Raw genomic sequence first — 24,525 nt, forward strand, 5'->3', positions numbered from 1 at the left:
GGCGGCCCCGGGAGTCACGTGGCCGGTTGCTAGGGCCTCTGAGATTCCCGCGAGAGTCCGCCTCAGTCACAGTCGCGGGCTGGTGACCTGCGGTTTGCTGCTCGCCCCGCCCTCCGTCCCTCCCTTCCAATTAATTAGCGTCGTTAGTGGTCACTTTATTTGAATGACGATCCGCCGGGTGACCGGCGCAATAAAGTCTTCGTGTAATTTTAAATAGTGGCCTTATAAAGAGCATGAACTGCCAGTGTGTGGCACTGAAAAGCAAGCATATGTTTTGGAATATATATAACAGTTAAAGAAAAAAAAACCCAAAGCATAAAAAATATACAGTGGAAACTCTTGTCCCCCCTCTGCAGACACCCTCACCCACAGTTAAACAGTGACAGTTCTTAACTTCTTACCTGACATTCCAGAGCTATAAGTCACCTAGAACAGGGCCTGGAACAGAGTAAGCATTTAGGAACCACAGAATGGGGGCGGCAATGGCTGGACACTTTCCTTCTCATCTAGTGTGCATTTCGGGTTGCTGCCAGTAATCTGGTATGTCATGCAATTAAACAATGTGAATTCCAGGTACTGTTGCGCTAGACCAGCGTGAGATGTCATACGAATGATGAAACAAATAAGCTAACACATGGTGTGCTTACTATTGCCAATTCCTGTCATTTAATCTCTGAAAATCCTTATGAGCTGGGTATTATTTACTGGGAAGAAAACTGAGACACAAAGTTTTGTAACTTCCCCAAGGCTTAAAAGCTAGTCTATGACACATGCAAGATTTGAACCTGGCAGTCTGATTCCAGACTGCGTGCTCCACTGGTCTAGGACCTCTGCTGCTCTACTCCTGCACTGGCTCTGCTCAAGGCCTCCTTGCCCCGGGGCCCCTGGAAAGGTAGCTTGTGGCTGCTGCAGGCACCATCTAATTCTGTCTGCTAAACCTGACAGTGCTGGTCTGAACCAATTCAGCTCCGCTCCACCAGTGCCGCCAGGGCTGCTCCTCCTAACGCACCTGGCAGAAGGGGAGGGGCTCCCTGAGAAGGCTCCTCCCACTATAACTGCTGCCTCCACGCTTGCGCATGGCTACCAAAGCTGCCACTCTGTGCGAAAAGACATCACGACTGCGCACACCACTTTGATGTGGCTGAACCTTGCTGAGTTCTCTACAGGCGTGGGAAGACTCTCCCTCCCCAACTTTGAGGCACTTTCTTTTCCATGAGTTTCAAATCAGACCTGCTCTGAGCTCCTGATGCCTGACAGGGTTTTTTTGAAAAATACGTCCTACTATTTAACTTGCTGCTGTCTCCCAGCACCGGGAAGAATCTGCTGTGGACTGCAGTAGGAGATATATACATGTAATCATGCTGTACACTCAGAATCACCTCTTCTCTCTTTCACTGGACCAGGGCTGTCTCCCTCTTCCCTTCAGAGGGCTAGTTTCTGGCAGAGAAGATCCTCATTCCTTATGTTAAAGAGATTCCTAGTAGGCCTGTCTCTTCAGTTCTCAGAACATGTTTAGATAGAGCCTGAACATATGAGGATAATCCAGTTTAGGCTTAAACTGGGACTTCCACTCCAGTTTTATTATTAAATGATTACTAATAGATTTTACTTGGGACTTGAATTTTAGACAGCCAGCCACTAAAGGGGCAACAGGAACAAAGTGTGCCTGCTCAGGACGGGACTGATGTGAAAATGAAAACGTACGAACAGAAAACAGAGAGAGACCTGTGCGACTGTCCAATTAGTACAAAAATCAAAAGCGGTAGCCCTGATCTTGGTGCCCACAAACTCTGCACTACTGTGATCTCCATTCTCCCTGTAATGAGCAGCGTTCCCTGGGTGCCCACCCAGAGCTCTCCCCCTTGCTGCCCCTCTCCATGTTTTTTCTCTCTCACCTCTGCATCTATCTCCTTGTAGATCTGTGTTTTCCAGAAATATACTACATCCCGGTTATTCTCATTCTTACAGCTCAGGCAAACCCACACTTGATTCTCCACTTCTGTCATTTTACTTCCTTGGAATTTGTAAGAGCAGAGCTTTCTTTTCCTTGAATTTCTTAAGATTTCCCTCAGCATCATTAGCAAATGTGTCTATGAAGCCCCAGTTTTTGTTCTGGGTGTTCCCTCAGGTAACCCAGTAGCTAAGGAACTTCCTCATGTCCTTAAACCTTTGCTCAACAGTCACCTCCTCAATGAGGCTCACCCTCATTCCCAGTTTAAAATTACAACCCCCAGCCCCTCCCTTGTACTCTCTAGTCTCTTTTTTATAGCACTTTTTATCTTCTAACACAATATATAGTTTATTACATCTCCTGTCTGTCACACTTCAGGGACCTTTGTGCCTTTAGTCAATGTTATAGAACAGTGCCTGACACCAGTGGTAACTCAGAAAATATCTGTTGAATTTGTTATAAGTTACCTCTTTCCCCACAAATTTGCAATCTAACTTCATTTGTAAACCTAATAAGAAATGAAAAACTGTCAAGCAAAAAAAAAAAGTTGTGTTTATTATATGCCAGCAAAGACTACTGTGTTCTTTCACCTAGCAAGGGCTAAAAAAAGAGTTATGGTTTTTGTACTTTACTTCTGAAAGTAAAAAATTCTTTTGTGATCTTTATGTAAAAGGAATACTATGGGGGTGTGGGAGGGGAGACTGTCCCCAACCTGGTCCTCTTCCTTCACGACTCACAGACTCCCCTGCCCACCCTTGCTCAGCTCGTATTTCCCGGAAAAGAACAGACAAAATCACATTCACCGCTTTCCTCCAACTGTGCACTCATGCTCTGCCCTCCTTCCCGTTCCAAGAAAAAACTTATATGGGCCTATCAAAGGTCAGCCGTCATTTGTGGTTTGGATCTCATCTCCTGCTCAAAACCGTGTGATTTTGAAAATAGCCATCTCTCCTCTACCTCATGAATTTCTACTCCGATTCATCGCTCCCGTCCACATACAAATATACTGTAATATTGCCCATCTTAAAAAACAAAATTCTGGGACTTCCCTGGCGGTCCAGCAGTTAAGACTCAGCGCTCCCACTGCAGGGGGCGTGGGTTCAATTTCTGTTTGGGGAACTAAGATCGCACATGCTTGGCGGTGCGGCCAAAAAGTAAAAAAAAAAAAATTCTCCGTGGCCTCTGGTACCCTCAGCAACAGCCTCGCTTGTCTGCCTCAGACACAGTAAAACTTTCCTATCTCACCTCTCGATTTTCTTCTCCGCTTATTCCACTGGGCTGTTATTTTCACCACTGCACTAACATCTCATCTTGCTGAATCCGAAAGTCCTCATCTGAGCCTCCCTCCCCACTTTTAAAAGTTTTTTTTTTAAATATTTATTTATTTATTTTGGCTGCATCGGGTCTTAGTTGCAGCATGCAGGATCTTAGTTGCGGTGTGCATGCGGGATTTAATTCCCTGACCAGAGATCGAACCTGGGCCCCTTGAATTGGGAGCACGGAGTCTTATCCCCTGGACCACCAGGGAAGTCCCTCCACCCCCTTTTTTAACACCTGTTTCTCGAGGCTGGAGGACAACATACTCTCCTGGTTTTCCTTCCACCTCACTGGAAGGAAATTTCATCCCCACCCTCCATTCTCCAGAGAGGGTGGAGAGGCTGGAAATGAAGTTAATGCTTAATCATGATGATGTCAGGAAGCCTCCGTAGAAATTCTCAAAGTACAGGATTCAGGGGGCTTCTAGGTTGGTGAACAGAATCCAAGTACTGGAAGGGGGACACACCCCAACTCCAGGGGGACAGAAGATCCTGTCCTCAGGACCCTCCCAGACCTCGCCTTATGTCTCTCTTTATCTGGCTGTTCATCTGTATCCTTTAATAAACTGTTAAATGTCTGTGTTTCCCTGAGCTCTGTGAGCTGCTCTAGCAAATTAATGGACTCGGAGGAAGGGGTCATGGGAGCCTCTGATTTACAGCTGATCTATTAAGAGGCACAGGTGACGACCAGGACTTGCCATTGGCATCTGAAGTGGGCGGGAGCAGTCTTGTGGGATCTGATGCTACCTTCAGGTAGTGTCCGGACTGAGTTACATTGTGGGACCCCCAGCTGGTGTCTCAGAGAATAGCTTGTGGGGGAAAACCCAGCACACTCCCGCGTCAGAGGTGTTGTGAATGTGGCCGGGGAGTGAGAGTAGGAACACAGGAGGGAGAAAACAGAGTTTCCCGAAACACTATTCTTCCAGCGCCAAGGTCTTCGATTAGGGATGTTCAATTCCTCTAGTCCAAACTGAAGCGGAACCCATCAGCGGGGTAGCTGTGCTGTGAAATCTTGAAAATTCTCTTCTCGTAACATATTTGACCTTGGTCCTATAGGAATCCCCAACTGTGCTACAGAACCGTCGAGTTTCCACCATAGCGTGCTCGCTAGGATTTCTTAAACGTGTATTCTAGTTGCTGTTGCAAGCTTGCGCTTCCGAAATACGGGAAGACCCCTGTCCAGTTTCACAGCTTACCTCTCACTCACTCGTCCCAAAAGTTATATTTACACAGGCAAATGTTACAGTCTTTTAACTGTAGACATAATGTACAAAATACTGACGTTTTGACATTGATATAAGCGCAGTCCTGTAATCCTTCTTAAAATGCTGTGACAATGAACTCAGTTCTCACAGCAGCTAGCATGGAGGAGCCTGGAAACTAAGTCATTTTTTTTTTTTAATTTTATTTTTTGCTGCGTTGGGTCTTCGTTGCTGTGCGTGGGCTTTCTCTAGTTGCGGGGAGCGGGGACTACTCTTCGTTGCGGTGCGCGGGCTTTTCACTGCAATTGCTTCTGTTGCAGAGCACGGGGTCTAGGCACACGGGCTTCAGTAGTTGTGGCACATGGGCTTCAGTAGTTGTAGCACGCAGACTCAGTAGTTGTGGCGCGCGGGCTCTACAGCGCAGGCTCTGTTGTTGTGGTGCATAGGCCCAGTCGCTCCGTGGCATGTGGGATCTTCCCGGACCAGGGCTCACACCCGTGTCCCCTGCTTTGTCAGGTGGACTCAACCACTGAACCACCAGGGAAGCCCTGGAACCTAAGTCTTATGATTCCGTGTCGAGTGCTCTTTGTGCTGCGGCCTGATATCACCCACGAGCTATAATTTAGGGAAGAACGTGCTAAGAACCCTTAGAAAGCCACAGATAGAAGAGATACGTGTTACTTTCAGATAAGGATGAAGGTGACATTTCGATTAAGCCTTGGAAGATGCACATGTTTCAAATATGAGGAGCTCGGTGGTGGAGGTGGAGAAGAGAGTTTAGTTGGGGCAGGAAAGGGCATTCTAGGACAAGGAAACCACGTGGGCAAAGGCAAATGCACGTAATTTGGGGCCAAAGCATGTAAGGCAGTGACTTCTGGGCTACCAGTAAGAACTGGAAACCCTGTCCACAAAATATAAGTCAATAAGTTATTTCAATTATATATAATGAAATATCATGCAGCCTTTAAAAATGAGAGCAGCAAGTTGAGACCAGCAATATTGAAAAATATTTATCAGAAACACTATGAATCACAGGACTTCCCTGGCGGTTCAGTGGTTGGGACTCACCTTCCAGGGCAGTGGGTGCCGGTTGGATCCCTGGTCGGGGAGCTAAGATCCCACAAGACTCCGGGCCATAAAACCAAAACTTAAAACAGAAGTGATATTGTAACAAATTCAATAAAGACTTGGTTAAGATAAGACATGATAGCTTTAGAGGAAAAGAGGGTTGCAGGAAGGATTTTTTTAAGGCTAGGGTAAGAATTCAACAAAGAGTTGTAAATTAAAGGTGTGAGAGAGTAAGAATGATCAATGGAGCAAGTCCTCAAGAAGATGCAATGGGTCATAGTCAGGGAAACAAGGAACAAGGCGGGAGGAGAAGAAAGTGGATAAAAATAGAGGAACGGTGAGGTGGAGAGGAAACTGCACCTCCTCCTAGTACCCCGTGGCAAGAGCCCACGCTCTGCTCCCTGAGAGCAGGGGCTGCAGCTATTTCAGACCCTTGCCTCTCCCGCCACGCCAGCCTCCTCCTGCAGGAAGAGGGCCAAGCTTTCCGCCGGGGTCTCCAACACCGTACACAGCTCAGAGCTGCCTTCCTAACCTCCAGTCTCAGAGGGAGGGGTGTCTGAGCCTATGCTGTTCTGGGGACCCGAGGCCCTCTTTCCGCCTCTGAGACCTTGGTCATCAATGACCCTTCTCTCCTCGTCTTCAGAACCTCCCTGACTACTGGATCCTTCTCAGCATATATTTAACTGCTTATTAAGTATGTCCCGGGTGTTTCACAGCAACCTCACCCTCATCCTATCTTTCCTGCAAACTAGTGGTCCCTCCTGTGTTCTCTACCTCTGTGAAGACGACCACCCAGACCCGTGCCAGGCTTCCTAGACCTCTCCCCCTTCACTCTCAGACTCCTTGCCCTTCACCCCCATAGCTAACAGTTACCTGTCCTTTTCACTTTGCCTTTGAAATCACTGTGCATCCATAACTTCCTCATTATTTCCTCTGTCACTATTTTAGTTTCTGGCCTCGGTTTTTCTTGCATGGAGCACTGTAGCAGTATCTTATCTGGTACTTTTGATTCTAGCATCACCCACCATCTACCTACCCTTTATATCACTATTAGGGTGATCTTTCAAGACGCATAATTTTAAAAATTTTATTTATTTATTTTGGCTGCGTTGGGTCTTCGTTGCTGCACGCGGGCTTTCTCTAGTTGCGGCGAGCGGGGGCTACTCTTCATTGTGGTGTGTAGGCTTCTCATTGTGGTGGCTTCTCGTTGTGGAGCACGGGCTCTAGGTGCGTGGGCTTCAGTAGGTGTGACACATGGGCTCAGTAGTTGTGGCGCACAGGCTTAGTTGCTCCGCGGCATGTAGGATCTTCCCGGACCAGGGCTCGAACCCGTGTCCCCTGCGTTGGCAGGCAGATTCTCAACCATTGCGCTACCAGGGAAGTCCCATAATTTTTTTTTTTTTTTGGCCACGTGGCTTGCAGGATCTCAGTTCTCTGACCAGGGATGGAACCCAGGCCCCTGGCAGTGAAAACTTGGAATCCTAACCACCGGACTGCCAGGGAATTCCCTCAAAATGCATAATGGACCCCATCATTTCTCCACTTAAAAGCCTTCAGAGCTTCTCAGGACAAAGTTCGCACTTCTTCACAAAGCACATGAGACAATTCACGATCACCTTCATCTCCCGCCATGTGAAGAACATGGGTTTTAGATTTTACTTGTGGTTCAGGGAGTATCACAGGATACCTCAGGCCTCTGTGCTGTGTGGGAAGAGCTTCCCCTTCTATCTACCCGGGGAACACCCAGTCAGTGATGAAGATCTGGCTCAGGTGTCATTATTTCTGTAAATCTGCCCTGAGGTTTTCTCCCCTAGTCCAGGGCCATTTCGTCTATGCTTCTAGAGCACCCCCGACAGTCAGACCCATGCACCAATCTAGGAAAGAGTCTCTTATCTATATCCCCCACTAGACTACATGGTCCTTGGCGATCTCTGCCTGGTTTTTCGTTGTACCTTTGGCCTCTAACACAGAGGCTGTCACATGGCTTATTGAACGTCACTAAATGTTTATTCCAAGAAGCACTGACTTAGATGCTGCATCCTTGAGCTGTGGGCCAAAGGAGGTACGTTCACTGTGAGACAACTTGTAGGTAAAAGATCATAAATGTCTAATAGCGCACCTGGCAAATGTAGCACTTATGCACACAGCCCTGCTTGCGGACAAACTGTGTTAATCCTTCCAGCCCAACGATTTCACCATGTTCGTGTGCAGATTCCAGACGCTGCATTATCCATCTTTTTTGTTTGTTTGTTTCTGGCGTGGGGGCTGTGTCAGGTCTTAGATACAGCACGCAGGATCTTCATTGCGGTATGTGGGATCCTTCGTTGCGGGACACGGACTCTTCATTGTGGTACGCGGGCTTCTCTCTAGTTGTGGCGCGTAGGCTTAGTTGCCCCGCGGCATGTAGGATCTTAGTTCCCCAACCAGGGATCGAACCCGCGTCCCCTGCATTGGACGGTGGATTTTTAACAACTGGAACACCAGGGAATTCCCCCCGCATTAACCATCTTAATGTTTGTCTTTCTCCTATCATATCTTAACTTCCCCTAGAGAATTCCATGAAACTAATAATAATGTCTCTTTTTAAAACCTGAATCACTTCCAAAGCTCTCAGGGCTTAATTTTTCAAATGAAACACTATTATAGCTGCAACTTACTGTGCATTTCTCATGGTTTGTCTTAAACCGTATCGCAACTTTTTGAATTAGAGAAATTAACAAATTTTGCTTCAAAATTCATAATAAAATGTATCTTATAGAATTCCTCAACAAAAATAACATCAATAGTAATAGCTTTTACTTATTCAGCACTTCCTTTGGGGCCAGATATAGATTCTCCAATATTTCCCTCTTGCACTTACCTGACTAATTTAAGTGCAAAACTAATTTCAGTGAGATAGAATAATTTCTTCCCTTCCATTCAAGGTATATCTTGATTCAATAATTATACTTTCATCCTGGCTCTGGGATTTATCAAAAGGACAATATGTTATGTACATTCATTTTTCTGATACATCTTACAAAATTAGCTATCTCTGGTTCCTTTGTTTAAACTCAGAACTAATTCCTCAAAACTACGTTAAGGTGGAAGTTATAAGGGCAAAACCTCCTTTCATCTGGGTTTTAATTCCAAGGGATTTCAGTGTTCGTGTCTTTTTAAATTTGGTTGTTAGTAGGAAGAGCCTGCCTGCCCAGAGAGGAAAAAAGAGTTGGGGTGAGACACAGGAAATTTTCATATGTTACTAAAGGCCTGGCAATACAAGAGTGGTATTCTGTGAGAATGAAAATTGAGAGATATTTGGAAAAGAAGCCACTGCATTCACTTGTTTATGTTATGTTAGAATATGTTTGATTGTTCACAGGAAGAAATTAGAAGAATAGTAATCACATTTTTTGGAATGTAAAATTTCACCACTTACACAGCTTTTAACGCATCACTTGTATGGACGGATCTGGGTGCTACACTTAGTAATGACTCTGCTCCTGGAGTGGTTAACAAAAATGATTAATTGTTACTCTTCAGTCCTGTTTAATCTAAATCATTTCTATTTCCTTCTAAGATGTCTGGCATATAAAAATGAAAGGAAAAAATTGTTTCTTCAGTTTTCAGGAAAGACATTCAGGGACAGAAGAGCTGACTCTTGATTACATATGGAATTCCTATTCCATAAGCAGCGAGTTCTCGACTACATATGGAAAAGGGGCACAAGGAAAACCTACAGATAAACTCCACAGATAATACTAATACTATATTTTAATCAATATTTTTGTTTGTTTCAACCTTTTTCCTATTAAGGAACATGACAAGGAGCAAGGTTGGCTGAGTTTCATCTTCCTTGGTTTGGCTGCCAGCTGGCAGAATGAAGAAGGAACAGAAGCAAGGATCTGAACAATTCATGAAGTGACTCAGCAGCACAGCATAACTAAGAATTGGTAGTATTAAGGTGTCCTCATAACTCAACTATTACAACAGCTGGGTCTCAGTGGGACAGATAGAGACAGGCCCTTTGACTGTACCCCCTCTTCTGCAAAGCTGTGTCACAAATGGGCCATGGTATTCGTGAACCCATACCCATGGCCTGGCGTGGGACAGGGCGGCAGCAGGTGTACCTTCTACTAGGAATTACTCCAGCAAGGATAGCATTGGGCCTGGGTCCCGAGTCTGTCTAATATTTGACTCCTATCTAGTACCGATTATGGGGTAGGTGCTTGGGGCATGCCACAATGAATATGAGAATTCCTGCACTAGAAGAGTTCTAGTGAGGTCAGGGGACGTGCAAGCAGAGAACTGTAATGACATACCATAGGTGCTATTTTATCAGAGGGTACAATGAGGACACATGGGAGGAAGCAAGTCTGCTCCACCTGGGTGGGAAAGGCTTCGTGGAGCAGACGGAGCTCCAGCTGGCAGATGTCTGTGAGGCGGGAACTGAAGTAACAGGGAGAAAAGGACTTGAGAGCGAGCATTCCAGGTGGGGGAGCTACCCGGGCAGCAGCCAGCAGGCACAAAGGTAACACGGCACGTGCAAAACATTGCAAGTGTTAGATGTGGTTGGGGTGTATGATGAGGAGGAAGCAGTGACCGAGAAGCCTGTATAGGAAGGCAAGGGCTAGGCCACAGAGGACCTGGATGCCAGCTGAGGAGTTGCATTTGATTCTGAATGCAACTGGGAAGCACTGAAGGGTCTCACGTAGCGGGGGAGTATAACCAGATTTTGTTTCTGAACAGTCACTCTGTCTACTCTGTGGAGGGTGGAGCAGAACTGGGGGCAGAGCCACGAGTAAGGAGATGACTGTGACAGGCCAGATGAAAACGATGAGGCCTTGACATGAAGCAGGAGCTGTGGGGATGAAATTAAGGCTCCCAATTACAGAACCAACTACAATCAGAGGCAAAAGAGGCCCTCATCTGAGGGCAGAGGGGAAAGCTAAGCTGAACATGACTGAAGCATAACTTTAGGAACTCATCTTTAATTTTGTGTAATTTGACAATTACATAGGAATACAGCATTCTTTATAATGATCATCAGTATGATCTACCACGGTCACGGGCTTCGGATGCCTTCTCAGTCTGCGGGAAACAGAAGGAGAATAATGTAAAACAATCAAACAACTGGGGGGGGTGAGGACTAAAATAGCAACATAGTGAACAAGGATGCCATTATTTAAAATTTTTCTTTTCCTCATTTTTCAAAGAGAAATTGTCATTTGCGATAGAACTAAGAGACCCTAAAAGATTAAGATAAAGCTCCTCAGTATGTAGAATACGGATCATTCTCAACTGCAATTACATAAAAATACTGAGCCTCAGCCTTGTTACGTTTTAACATTCTCCCTGATTTACTTAGGATAAGATTCTGGCTACGACTTGAAAACCTAATGAATCTCCTTGAAGTGATAAAGAACTAGAGGACAAAAAAAAGGAACTAGAGGCCCAAACAAGACATGTGACTATTAAAGTGCTCACTTTTCTCTCCCTGTTTCTCACTGTTTCCACTTCTGAAGACAACTGGCAAAAGCAGCACCAGAATTCTGAGACGATGCAGAGGTGGTCTAAAGCGTGTTTGCATGCTGAATTGCCTGAGGCCCAGCGGTCAAGGGGAGGCTCATGGATGGTGCGGGGCTGAAGGCTGATGCAAGCCTGAAGTTCTCTAAGAAACGGTCTTCTCAGCTAGAAAGGGCCTGAGAGCTCTTCCACTCCACCTCACACCTTTGCTTCAAGGCCACTCTAAATCTATATAAATGGGCCTCCAATCTACTGTGAAGATAGGCCAAGTATAAGTAAACAAATATCTGAACTAGTAAAATGTGTGAATTTAGAAGCAAATTTTCTTATTGTAAAATAATTCCAGAAAAAAATATTCCACAGTTTCTTTCATCAACTCAGAGAAGATTCACATTCAGTTTAAACTAGCGATTACTGAGCATCTGTAATATGCCAGGCATCAGATCATACTCTTTCATATTAGGGAGAAAATCATAGTTAAACTATCACTTTGCAAATAATAGTGTAAACCTTCTAAAGGCTTTTGATTTTCAAAACATAGTTCTGTTTGCAAATGGTATTCGGAACAAACATGACCCACGATATAATGAAAACGCAACTTTCATGTCTGCTCCCCACTTTAGCCTTTTTTTTTATTTTTGGGGGTGTTTTTTTTTGGCCACACCACATGGCACGTGGGATCCCTGGCATGCGGGATCTTAGTTCCCCAACCAGGGACCAAACCCACACACCCTGCAGTGGGAGCTCAGAGTCTTAACCACTGGACAGCCAGGGAAGTCCCTACTTTAGCCTTTTTTCACTCAGGGCAGCTCCTCCCCTTTGCTGTTGGCTGAATATGCAGCAGGCCCAGTGATTTTTTTTGCTCTAAGGTAATTCTGCCAGCTGGCAACCAAACCAAGGAAGATGAAACTCAACCAACCTTGCTCCTTGTCATGTTCCTTCTCACTGTGAAGAATTCAGCACAGCTCAGTTCGATGCCCAGTCTTAAATACGAATCGATCCTTTAATCTTCACTCAGGAGAACTCATTCCTCTCCCTAAGCTACTGCTTGTAGTTGGTGGACACCACCTGCCCCTGAAGGTCAATTTCTGCACCCTCTTCACTCCCCACCTCCTCCCTTTGCAGAAGGAGGGCGGAGAAGTAAAGCAATAAGACATTTTTACTTGGCTGGGTGGCTTCGCAGTCTCCGGGATTGGCTGATTCTTTCTCTGGGAGCTTGCCGCTGCCAGGGACCCCTGCCCTACGGTTCCCTGGGCCCAGGCTGAGGCACCTCTCTTCCGGTGGTCATCTGATACTGCTGCACCAGCCCCTAAGAATGTGCTGCTCCCTTTCCCCTTCTTGCTGCTGGCATCCCACAAGGCAGCCTTCAGCCAAGCCCAAGATGACTCAGATCTCACCTGCGTGGTTCTTAAGAAACTGTCACATACATTCTTTGTCCTGACGACAATCAGGGAGAACAGGCCACCCAACTCAGCCCCTGTGTCGTGCTGCCTGCCACACCTTGCTTTAATTTTCTCCGTCACTGATCCTCCCTTTCCTAAATGTGTTTAGGAAACACATTTCAAAGTTCTTTAGGTGATCTCCCAGAGACCCCCTAACAAGGCTTTAGGTAAAAGAGGTAGGATGACTTGGGGGTGACGGGAGCTCATGACACGACAGAGTCAAAGAAATCTCTTCTGCAATTTTCCCCACACTCCAGACGTTTCATATACTGGATCTGGTCAAGGGATATGGGTCATGAAAAAGATTCTTTGAAATTTCCCTCAGAACCTCTGCACATCGGGCAAACTCACTCTCGTTTTGGGAATTGATAAATATTTAATTAGCATCTTAAGAAGTAGCTCAGGAAGAGTCCCACTTTAACATCCTACTATGGTCTGAGCCAACTCCATAGGGTTTGTGCATATATCTTGTAGCATCAAATACTGAGAGTTGAGAGTCTTCTAAAATAACAGATCATAAGATTTCACATTAGTGTAAGAAAATCTGATCATAAGATCTGGTCTGCTATATATTTACATCAGGGTAAGCTGTTTTATTGTAGACAAAATCTTAGCTCATAATCTGTATAGTATTTTTCTTAGAGATAATCATAAGTTCCATGAGAGCAGGTAACCAGGCTTTCCCATTCAGGTCCTACAAAAAGCATCTATCAAAGAAACTATTTTATGCTAGGCAAAATACCAAGCACTTTTATATAATTTATTTTAAACTGAGATAAGGAAAAGGTTTTTTTTTAAATGTATAACATTATTATGCATATATTCTAAAGTTAAAGACATTATTATTTAGAAAAAGAAACAACTTACCTTGGTTTTCTGGTGCTCTCTCTGGGCCTTCTAATTAAATCTTCCAAATGTTTATTTCTCTCTTCTAAACTGAAAGAAGAAACAACTGAATTTTATGACTAAAATGAACTTTTCTAGGCTAACATTTTGCTAGTTTTATTGGAGGATTTGAGTAGATAAATTTCATGGTGGTCTAGTTCTCTATACATCATCCATCCATCTTGCTTTATGGGAATCTGGAATTCTTTCCAAGCAACTCAAATTATTATTATTATTTTTTTTTTGTCTGCGTTGGGTCTTCGCTGCTGTGCGCGGGCTTTCTCTAGTTGCAGTGGCTTCTCTTGTTGCGGAGCATGGGCTCTAATCCCACGAGCTTCAGTAGTTGCAGCATGCGGGCTCAGTAGTTGTGACTCACGGGCTCTAGAGCGTAGGCTCACTAGTTGTGGCACATGGGCTTAGTTGCTCTGCGGCATGTGGGATCTTCCCGGACCAGTGATCGAACTCGTGTCCCCTGCATTGGCAGGCAGATCCTTAACCACTGCGTCACCAGGGCAGTTCCTGAATCTCATTCTAATGAGAAAGTTTATTTGGTACTTGATATGATTCATTTGGGGCTGCATTCAAAAACTTTTGTGAATAAATTCTAAGCACAGCAATGTTACTTTACTTGAATACTATGGAAATATCCTCTAAAATTCTTGGATGTTTCTCTGTAATTTCTTTTTTTTTTTTTTGCGGTACGCGGGCCTCTCACTGTTGTGGCCTCTCCCGTTGCGGAGCACAGGCTCTGGACGCGCAGGCCCAGCGGCCATGGCTCACGGGCCCAGCCGCTCCACGGCATGTGGGATCTTCCCGGACCAGGGCACGAACCTGTATCCCCTGCATCGGCAGGCGGACTCTCAACCACTGCGCCACTAGGGATGCCCTCTGTAATTTCTTAACCTCGCCCCCCTCCCCCCAAGTCAAAGGGAGTTCTGAGAAAGGAAGATGAAATTCTGGTTGTTCAAGTAGTCCAGACATTCGGCACACTAAACATATCATTGAAGAATGAATGGTCTTGACTTACAAAACAGCACATTTTCCTCTTTCTAGGAGTCTGAAAAATGAACTTAGCAAGCCAGAGAGCGAAATATCAGCAAACGTTTACAAAGTTAAAAAAATTAAGTGTTTTCAACTTACTGTGCAATCTGGGAGTTCGGTATCATGAGCCTTCGGTCAGCACATTCGATAACTTCTTCGCATGATGTAACCTTGAAAAACATTAGCTAAAACAATTATCCTGTGATAAATTCTAGGATACTTATTTAATTTTGCTTTTTAAGAATCTGTACAAGTTCAATTATATGACTCCCATGAATGAAAGGTTTACAATAGGCAGAACATCTTCCTTACATTTTGAAATCAGGAACATGAACACAAATAGAATTGTAATGTGCCTGTTCATCGTGCAGAAAAAGTGAAGTGTCAACAAACGGACAACTGTAGCAAGTCAGCTATGACCCACACATGTAGCGTATGTACCAACCCAGGGTTACAGCCCACTTGGTTACAGTTAATGCGGTTTTTAAAAGGTAAACTATAACACTATGTTGGCAAGATTTAGAGTGACCCTCAAAATGAAGTAGCAATACTAAGACCTGAAAATGCTGACAGCACAAGGACAGATACACACAATGTGCTTTGCTAGCTTTCAGCTAAAAGGCTAATGGAAGGTCATTATGAAGTGAAAGGAATCAATACAAATGTATTACATCATCCCTCAGATCCTTTTTAGCACCAAAATTCTACCGTTTTAATATTTCACCGTTTTAAAAAGACAAATATTTATGTAAGAAAATTTGTACCTTATTTATTAAGTTGCCTAAATGTCTTTGATACTTGTCATTTTCTTCAATGAGTCTGTTGCGGTGGTCTTCTTTTAACTCTAGAAGATTTCCCAATTTTGCAATCTATGGAGAAACACCGGTAAAAATACTAACCTGGAAACTTCCATGGAAACCACGTGTGGATGCTAAGAACAAATCAGAACAGTGAGCTATACTTTATCCCAATATTCTCTTAACCTAATTTGTACCATAGGTGAATCAAGAGATGCTATGAACCAGGTCCTAGTTTGATTGCACTTAGAACTGATGAGCAGAAATTAAAACGATGTTTCAGCTTTTCTACAATTTAATACCATGAAACAGCTTTGCAAATAATTAAACGCCTGTTAGTGAATACAAATACTTACTAGCCGCAAATTTTCATTACCTTCTTTCCAGATATAAACAATGTAGACATATTTGATTCTCTCTGAAGCAAAGCACTGATGTTGGGCTTGATGATGCATTTTCAGGTTTGATAAATATTCTCAAATATCCATAAATGAGAGGTGTTTTTTTTTAAGGTTCTGCTCAATGTATGTCACATTCTGACTTATGGTCCAATTTTTATTTGCAAAAAAATTTTTAACAATTTAAAAACTGTATTTCTAAAAGTGACATCTAGGATTAATTATCAGGAAAAGGTATTCACAAGTCCCTGAACAGTTACCTTAATTTTCAAAGCAATTGTAGAAAAGGACAGAAATGTTCCCGTTAAATAACAATGATAATGGCCATCAGTCTTCTACTGCTTATTTAAATATTCTTATTTACATATGCTTACGTGTCTGTAGTGAGATACCCTGGAGGAAGCAATGGCAAAACAAATTTGCTGCAGACACAGCAGCTTTCTTGTTCTTTCTCTTTACATAAATGTATTAATGGGGACAATATCAAATCAGGGGTCCCAGTCCTCTGACAACACACATTATTTAAGGTAGGGAGTATAGATGTCACCTCAGTTTAACAGACCCAAGGTGAAGAGAATTTAAAAGATTTTTTAAAGGACGTGTCTAGAAGTAGAAAAGACTAAAATCTCTACTTATCAACTATTAGCATTGGGCTTTTCCCATTCCATTCCTTTGCATCTCCTCACGGCATCCTGGAGGGTGGGGCTCCTCTCTCAGCTTTACATACATACCTCATGGCAGCTTACTGAAGCAACATGGAATTCCTTCTCACTTCTGTTGGTTTTTTGTTTGGTTGTTGTTGTTTCTTTTAATTACAGACTTAATGGCACATCCTGAATTTCTTTACTGGCTTTCAAGATCAAAGTAATAACCCTTTTAAGTCCTCAGATTGATTTTTTTTTTTTTTTGCCGTACGCGCGCCTCTCACTGTTGTGGCCTCTCCCGCTGCGGAGCACAGGCTCCGGACGCGCAGGCTCAGCGGCCATGGCTCACGGGCCCAGCCGCTCCGCGGCATGTGGTATCTTCCCAGACCGGGGCACGAACCCGTGTCCCCTGCATCGGCAGGTGGACTCTCAACCACTGCGCCACCTGAGAAGCCCCCTCAGATTGATTTTTAAAAATTTGCTAGCCTCAGATTAAAGAAATAAGGGCAAAGGAGTTCTTAAAGATTGTTTATTTTAGCGATAAAAGAATTGCTCCATAAAAGCCAGTTTGGGGGATTACAGTGAAAAGTAATCCAAAATTTTAAGTTTCTGCTAAAGAGTATAGGGTTTAACCATTTTAAGAGCATAACTGTCATACAATAAACTGCATATATTTATAAAGTGTACAGTTTGATATGTTTTTATCTATGAATACAACTGTGAAACCATCACCGCAATCAACATAATGAACATATCCACCCGCCCCACCCCCACCCTCCGCCACCACAGTTTCCTCTTGCCTCTAGATACCCCTCCCTCCTGCCTGTCTGTCCTTCCCTCACTCGCATACTCTATGCCGGCCCCAGGCAAACACCCATCTGCTTTCTGTCGTGACTGATTACTCTGTATTTTCTAGAATTTTATGTAACTGGACCAAGGGGTATTTACTCTTATCTGGCTCTTTTCAGTCAGCATAATTATTTTGAGATTCATCTAGCTGCACATGTATCAGTAACTCACGCCTTCTTCTTTCTTTTCTTTTTTCTTTTTTATCATTTTTTATTTTTTTATACAGCAGGTTATTAGTTTTCTATTTTATACATATTAGTGTATACATGTCAATCCCAAACTCCCAGTTCATCCCACCACCACCACCCCGCGCCACTTTCCCCCCTTGCTGTCCCTATGTTTGTTCTCTACATGTGTGTTTCTATTTCTGCCCTGCAAACTGGTTCATCCGTACCATTTTTCTAGGTTCCACATACATGCATTAATATATATTTGTTTTTCTCTTTCTGACTTACTTCACTCTGTATGACAGTCTCTAGATCCATCCATGTCTCTACAAATGACCCAGTTTCGTTACTTTTTATGGCTGAGTAATATTCCATTGTATACATGCACCACATCTTCTTTATCCATTCGTCTGTCAATGGGCATTTAGGTTGCTTCCATGACTTGGCTATTGTAAACAGTGCTGCAATGACCATTGGGGTGCATGTGTCTTTTTGAATTATGGTTTTCTCTGGGTATATGCCCAGTAGTGAGATTGCTGGGTCGTATAGTAGTTCTATTTTTAGTTTTTTAAGGAATCTCCATACTGTTCTCCATAGTGGTTGTATCAATTTACATTCCCACCAACAGTGCAGGAGGGTTCCCTTTTCTCCACACCCTCTGCAGCATTTGTTGTTTGTAGATTTTCTGATTATGCCTATTCTCACTGGCGTGAGGTGATAGCTCATTGTAGTTCTGATTTGCATTTCTCTAATAATTAGTGATGTTGAGCAGCTTTTCATGTGCTTCTTGGCCATCTGTATGTTTTCTTTGGAGAAATGTCTATTCAGGTCTTCTGCCCATTTTCTGATTGGGTTGGTTTTTTTTTTAATATTGAGCTGCATGAGCCATTTATATATTTTGGAGGTTAATCCTTTGTCCATTGATTCATTTGCAAATATTTTCTCCCATTCTGAGGGTTGTCTTTTCGTCTTCTTTCTAGTTTCCTTTGCTTTGCAAAAGCTTTTAAGTTTCGTTAGGTCCCATTTGTTTATTTTTGTTTTTACTTCCATTACTCTGGGAGGTGGATCAAAAAAGATCTTGCTGTGATTTATGTCAAAGAATGTTCTTCCTATGTTTTCCTCTAAGAGTTTTATAGTGTCCGGTCTTACATTTAGGTCTCTAATCCATTTTTTTTTTTTTTTTTTTTTTTTTTGCGTTACGCGGGCCTCTCACTGCTGTGGCCTCTCCTCTTGCGGAGCACAGGCTCCGGACGCGCAGGCTCAGCGGCCATGGCTCACGGGCCCAGCCGCTCCGCGGCATGTGGGATCTTCCCGGACCGGGGCACGAACCCGTGTCCCCTGCATCGGCAGGCAGACTCCCAACCACTGCGCCACCAGGGAAGCCCTCTAATCCATTTTGAGTTAAGTTTTGTGTATGGTGTTAGGCAGTGTTCTAATTTCATTCTTTTACATGTAGCTCTCCAGTTTTCCCAGCACCACTTATTGAAGAGACTGTCTTTTCTCCATTGTATATCCTTGCCTCCTTTATTATAGATTAGTTGACCATAGGTGCATGCGTTTATCTCTGGGCTTCTATCTTGTTCCATTGATCTATGATTCTGTTTTTGTGCCAGTACCATATTGTCTTGATTACTGTAGCTTTGTGGTATAGTCTGAAGTCAGGGAGTCTGATTCCTCCAGCTCCGTTTTTTTCCCTCAAGACTGCTTTGGCTATTTGGGGTCTTTTGTGTCTCCATCCACATTCTAAGATTTTTTGTTCTAGTTCTGTAAAAAATGCCACTGGTAAATTGATAGGGATTGCGTTGAATCTGTAGATTGCCTTGGGTAGTATAGTCATCTTCACAATATGATTCTTCCAATCCAAGAATATGGTATATTTCTCCATCTGTTTGTGTCATCTTTGATTTCTTTCATCAGTGTCTTATACTTTTCTGAATACAGGTCTTTTACCTCCTTAGGTAGGTTTATTCCTAGGTATTTTATTCTTTTTGCTGCAATTGTGAATGGGATTCTTTCCTTCATTTCTCCTTCTGATATTTTGTTGTTAGTGTATAGGAATGCAAGAGATTTCTGTATATTAATTTTGTATCCTGCTACTTTACCAAATTCATTGATTAGCTCTAGTAGTTTTCTGGTGGCATCTTTAGGATTCTCTATGTATAGTATCATGTCATCTGCTAACAGTGACAGTTAGCTTCTTCTTTTCTAATTTGTATTCCTTTTATTTCTTTTTCTTCTCTGATTACCACGGCTAGGACTTCCAAAATTATGCTGAATAAGAGTGGTGAGAGTGGGCAACCTTGTCTTGTTCCTGATCTTAGAGGAAATAGTTTCAGTTTTTCACCATTGAGGACAATGTTGGCTGTGGGTTGTCATGGCCTTTATTATGTTGAGGTAAGTTCCCTTTATGCTTACTTTCTGGAGGGTATTAATCATAAATGAGTGTTGAATTTTGTCAAAAGCTTTTTCTGCATCTACTGAGATGATCATATGGTTTTTCTTCTTCAATTTTTTAATACGGTATATCACATTGATTGATTTGCGTATATTGAAGAATCCTTGCATTCCTGGGACAAACCCCACTTGATCATGGTGTATGATCCTTTTAATGTGTTGTTGGATTCGGTTTGCTAGTATTTTGTTGAAGATTTTGCATCTATATTCATCAGTGATATTGGTCTGTAATTTTCTTTTTTTGTAGTACCTTTGTGTGGTTTTGGTATCAGGGGGATGGTGGCCTCATAGAATGAGTTTGGGAGTGTTCCTTCCTCTGCAATTTTTTGGAAGAATTTGAGAAGGATAGGTGTTAGCTCTTCTCTAAATGTTTGATAGAATTCACCTGTGAGGCCATCTGGTCCTGGACTTTTGTTTGTTGGAAGATTTTTAATCACAGTTTCAATTTCATTACTTGTGATTGGTCTGTTCATATTTTCTATTTCTTCCTGGTTCAGTCTTGGAAACTTATACCTTTCTAAGAATTTGTCCATTTCTTCCAGGTTGTCCATTTTATTGGCATAGAGTTGCTTATAGTAGTCAATGATGCTTTGTACTTTTGTGGTGTCCATTGTAACTTCTCCTTTTTCATTTCTAATTTTATTGGCTTGGGTCCTCTCCCTCTTTTTCTTCATGAGCCTGGCTAAAGTTTTATCAATTTTGTTTATCTTCTCAAAGAACCAGCTTTTAGTTTTATTGATCTTTGCTACTGTTTTGTTTCCTTTTCATTTATTTCTGCTCTCTTTATGATTTCTTTCCTTCTACTAACTTTGGGTTTTGTTTGTTCTTCTTTCTCTAGTTCCTTTCTGTGTAAGGTTAGATTCTTTATTTGAGATTTTTCTTGTTTCTTGAGGTAGGCTTGTATTGCTATAAACTTCCCTCTTAGAACTGCTTTTGCTGCATCCCATAGGTTTTGGATAGTCATGTTTTCATTGTAATTTTTCTCTAGGTATTTTTTGATTTCCTCCTTGATTTCTTCAGTGATCTCTTGGTTATTTAGTAATGTATTGTTTACCCTCCACGTGTTTGTGTTTTTTACATTTTTTTCCCTGTAATTGATTTCAAGTCTCATAGCCTCGTGGTCAGAAAAGATGCTTGATATGATTTCAATTTTCTTAAATTTATCAAGGCTTGATTTATGACCCAAGATGTGATCTATCCTGGAGAATGTTCCATGCACACTTGAGAAGAAAGTGTAATCTGCTGTTTTGGGATGGAATGTCTTATAAATATCAATTAAATCTCTCTGGTCTATTGTGTCATTTAAAGCTTGTGTTTCCTTATTAATTTTGTTTGGATGATCTGTCCATTGGTGTGAGTTGTTAAAGTCCCCCACTATTATTTTGTTACTGTCGATTTCCTCTTTTATAGCTGTTAGCAGTTGCCTTATGTATTGAGGTGCTCCTATGTTGGGTGCATATATACTTATAATTGTTATATCTTCTTCTTGGATTGATCCCTTGACCATTATGTAGTGTCCTTCCTTGTCTCTTGTAATATTCTTTATTTTATAGTTTATTTTATCTGATATGAGTATTGCTACTCCAGCTTTCCTTTGATTTCCACTTGCATGGAATATCTTTTTCCATCCCCTCACTTTCAGTCTGTATGTGTCCCTAGGTCTGAAGTTGGTCTCTTGTTGACAGCATGCACATGGGTCTTGTTTTTGTATCCATTCAGCACACGTGTGCCTTTTGGTTGGAGCACTTAGTCCATTCATATTTAAGGTAATTATTGATATGTATGTTCCTATTACCATTTTCTTAATTGTTATGGGTTTGTTTTTTGTAGGTCTTTTTCTTCTCTTGTGTTTCCCACTTAGAGAGGTTCCTTTAGCATTTGTTGTAGAGCTGGTTTGGTGGTGCTGAATTCTCCTAGCTTTTGCTTGTCTGTAAAGCTTTTGATTTCTCTGTCGAATCTGAATGAGATCCTTGACTGGTAGAGTAATCTTGGTTTTAGGTTCTTCCCTTTCATCACTTTAAATATATCGTGCCACTTCCTTCTGGCCTGTAGAGTTTCTGCTGAGAAATCAGCTGTTAACCTTATGGGAGTTCCCTTGTATGTGATTTGTCATTTTTCCCTTGTTGCTTTCAATAATTTTTCTTTGTCTTTAATTTTTGTCAATTTGATTACTATGTGTCTCAGTGTGTTTCTCCTTGGGTTTATCCTGCCTGGGACTCTCTGCACTTCCTGGACTTGGGTGGATATTTCCTTTTCCATCTTAGGGAAGTTTTTGACTATAATCTCTTCAAATATTTTCTTAGGTCCTTTCTATCTCTCCTCTCCTTCTGGGACCCCTATAATGCAAATGTTCTTGTTGTTCATTCTTTTTTCTTTATTCTGTTTCACGGCTGTGAATTCCACCATTTTGTCTTCCAGGTCACTTATCCATTCTTCTGCCTCAGTTATTCTGCTACTGATTCCTGCTAGTGCATTTTTCATTTCAGTTATTGTATTGTTAATCTCTGTTTGTTTGTTCTTTAATTCTTCTAGGTCTTTGTTCTTTAATTTTTCTAGGTCTTTGTTAAACATTTCTTGCATCTTCTCGACCTTTGCCTCCATTCTTTTTCCGATGTCCTGGATCATCTTCACTATCATTATTGTGAATTCTTTTTCTGGAAGGTTGCCTATCTCCACTTCATTTAGTTGTTTTTCTGGGGGGTTAATCTTGTTCCTTCATCTGGTAGAAAGTTCTCTGCCTTTTCATTTTGTCTATCTTTCTGTGAATGTGGTTTTCGTTCCACAGGCTGCAGAATTGTAGTTCTCCTTGCTTCTGCTGTCTGCCCTCTGGTGGATAAGGCTATCTAAGAGGTTTGTGCAAGCTTCCTGATGGGAAGGACTGGTGATGAGTAGAGTTGGGTGTTGCTCTGGTGGGCAGAGCTCAGTAAAACTTTAATCTGCTTGTTTGCTGATGGGTGGGGCTGTGTTCCCTCCCTGTTGGTTGTTTGGCCTGAGGTGACCCAGCACTGGACACTACCTGGCTCTTTGGCTGGGCTAATGGCGGACTCTGGGAGGGCTCACGCCAAGGAGTACTTCCCAGAATTTCTGCTGCCAGTGTCCTTGTCCCCATAGTGAGCTACAGTCACCCCCCACCTCTGCAGGAGACCTTCCAACACTAGCAGGTAGGTCTGGTTCAGTCTCCCCTGGGTTCACTGCTCCTTCCCCTGGGTCCCGATGCACACACGACTTTGTGTGTGCCCTCCAAGAGTGGACTCTCTGTTTCCCCCAGTCCTGTCGAAGTCCTGCAATCAAATCCCGCTAGCCTTCAATGTCTGATTTTCTAGGAATTCCTCCTCCCGTTGCTGGACCCCCAGGTTGGGAAGCCTGACGTGGGGCTCAGAACCTTCACTCCAGTGGATGGACTTCTGTGGTATATAAGTGTTCTCCAGTTTGTGAGTCACCCACCCAGAAGTTTTAGGATTTTTCTTGTGATTGCGCCCCTCGTACCATCTCATTGCAGCTTCTCCTTTGTTTTTGGATGTCGCGTATCTTTTTTGGTGAGTTCCAGTGTCTTCCTGTTGATGACTGTTCGGCAGTTAGTTGTGATTCCGGTGCTCTCGCAAGAGGGAGTGAGGGCACATCCTTCTACTCCGCCATCTTGAACCAATCTCCAACTCACCCCTTTTTCATTACTGAGTAGTATTTCAGTGTATGGATGTACCACAATTTGTTTATCCATTTATCTGTTGATAGACATTTGAGTTGCCTTCAGTTTTTGGCTATTATAAATACAGCAGCTAGGAACATTTGTATAAACATAGGCTTTCATTTCTCTTGGGTAAATAAAACACCTAGGAGTAGAATGATGGTTAAGTACATGTTTAACTTTTTAAGAAACCACCAAAACATTTTCCGAAGTGGCTGTAGCATTTTACATTCCCACCAGCAGTGGATGAGACCTTCAGTTGCTCTGTATTCTCACCAATCCTTGGTATGGCCAGTCTTTTTAACAGACATTCTAACAGGTGTGTAGTGGTATTCACTGTGGTTTTAATTTGCCTCTTAATGATGCTGAGTTTCTTTTCATGGGCTCATTTGCCATCCATGTATCTTCTTAGTGAAGTGTCTGTTAAAACCTTTTTGCCCATTTAAAAAATTTGGTTGTTTGTTTTCAAGGAGTCTTTATATATTCTAGATACAAGTCCTTTATCAGATCTGTGATTTGCAAATATTTTCTCACAGTCCATGACTTGTCTTTTCATTAAGAGCTCCTTATTTTAAAGTTAAAAAAAGTATTTCAAAATAGAAAAGTTTTGGAAGACAGGCTATTAAAATCAAATCACTGGAAAATTCTAAAACATTTTTCTGAAAGCATATCAAAAGGCACTTTTTAATGTAGACATAGAGAATGGACTTGAAGACACGGGGTGGGAGGGGGAAGCTGGGGCAAAGTGAGAGTAGCATTGACATATATACACCACCGAATGTAAAATAGCTAGTGGGAAGCAGCCATATAGCACAGGAAGACCAGCCGAGTGCTTTGCGATTGCCTAGAGGGGTGGGATAGGGAGGGTGGGAGGGAGGATATGGGGACATATGTATGCATATGGCTGATTCACTTCGGTGTACAACAGAAACTAACACAGTATTGTGAAGCAATTGTACTCCAATAAAGATCTATTAACAAAAAAAGGCACTTTTTAATAAACAAGGTCTAACAAGACCTCCTCCAACCCTGGGGTGCCTGAGGGATGAGAGCAGGTGTGGCAGCACTCTCTCCCAGCCCCCCGGTCCCCTTTCCTGAGGGGTCTGCCCATGAGTGCCGGG

The 24,525-nt window shown here is 42.7% G+C and overlaps 1 protein-coding gene across 12 annotated transcripts in view; it reads right to left on the minus strand.

Annotated features, from left to right (window-relative positions):
• Nucleotides 1-10,289: 10,289 nt before the first annotated feature.
• CAGE1 (cancer antigen 1) overlaps nt 10,290-24,525 on the minus strand; it is a 44,236-nt gene continuing 30,000 nt past the window's right edge. For 9 of the 12 annotated variants that reach the window (XM_079934412.1, XM_079934410.1, XM_079934413.1 and 6 more), the window contains 4 exons: nt 15,175-15,279; nt 14,510-14,580; nt 13,352-13,420; nt 10,290-10,607 (listed from right to left, as the gene is read on the minus strand). In XM_079934412.1, the coding sequence (XP_079790538.1) occupies nt 10,529-10,607; nt 13,352-13,420; nt 14,510-14,580; nt 15,175-15,279 (324 nt within the window). In that variant the 3' untranslated portion in view covers nt 10,290-10,528. Of the gene's footprint in view, nt 12,986-13,351; nt 13,421-14,509; nt 14,581-15,174; nt 15,280-24,525 lie in introns of all 12 variants that reach the window. The other 3 variants (XR_013830205.1, XR_013830206.1, XM_079934404.1) reach the window with 3 other exon arrangements.

Source organism: Stenella coeruleoalba (genome assembly GCF_951394435.1).
Source record: "Stenella coeruleoalba genome assembly, chromosome: 10".
In the NCBI taxonomy this organism is placed as follows: domain Eukaryota; kingdom Metazoa; phylum Chordata; class Mammalia; order Artiodactyla; family Delphinidae; genus Stenella; species Stenella coeruleoalba.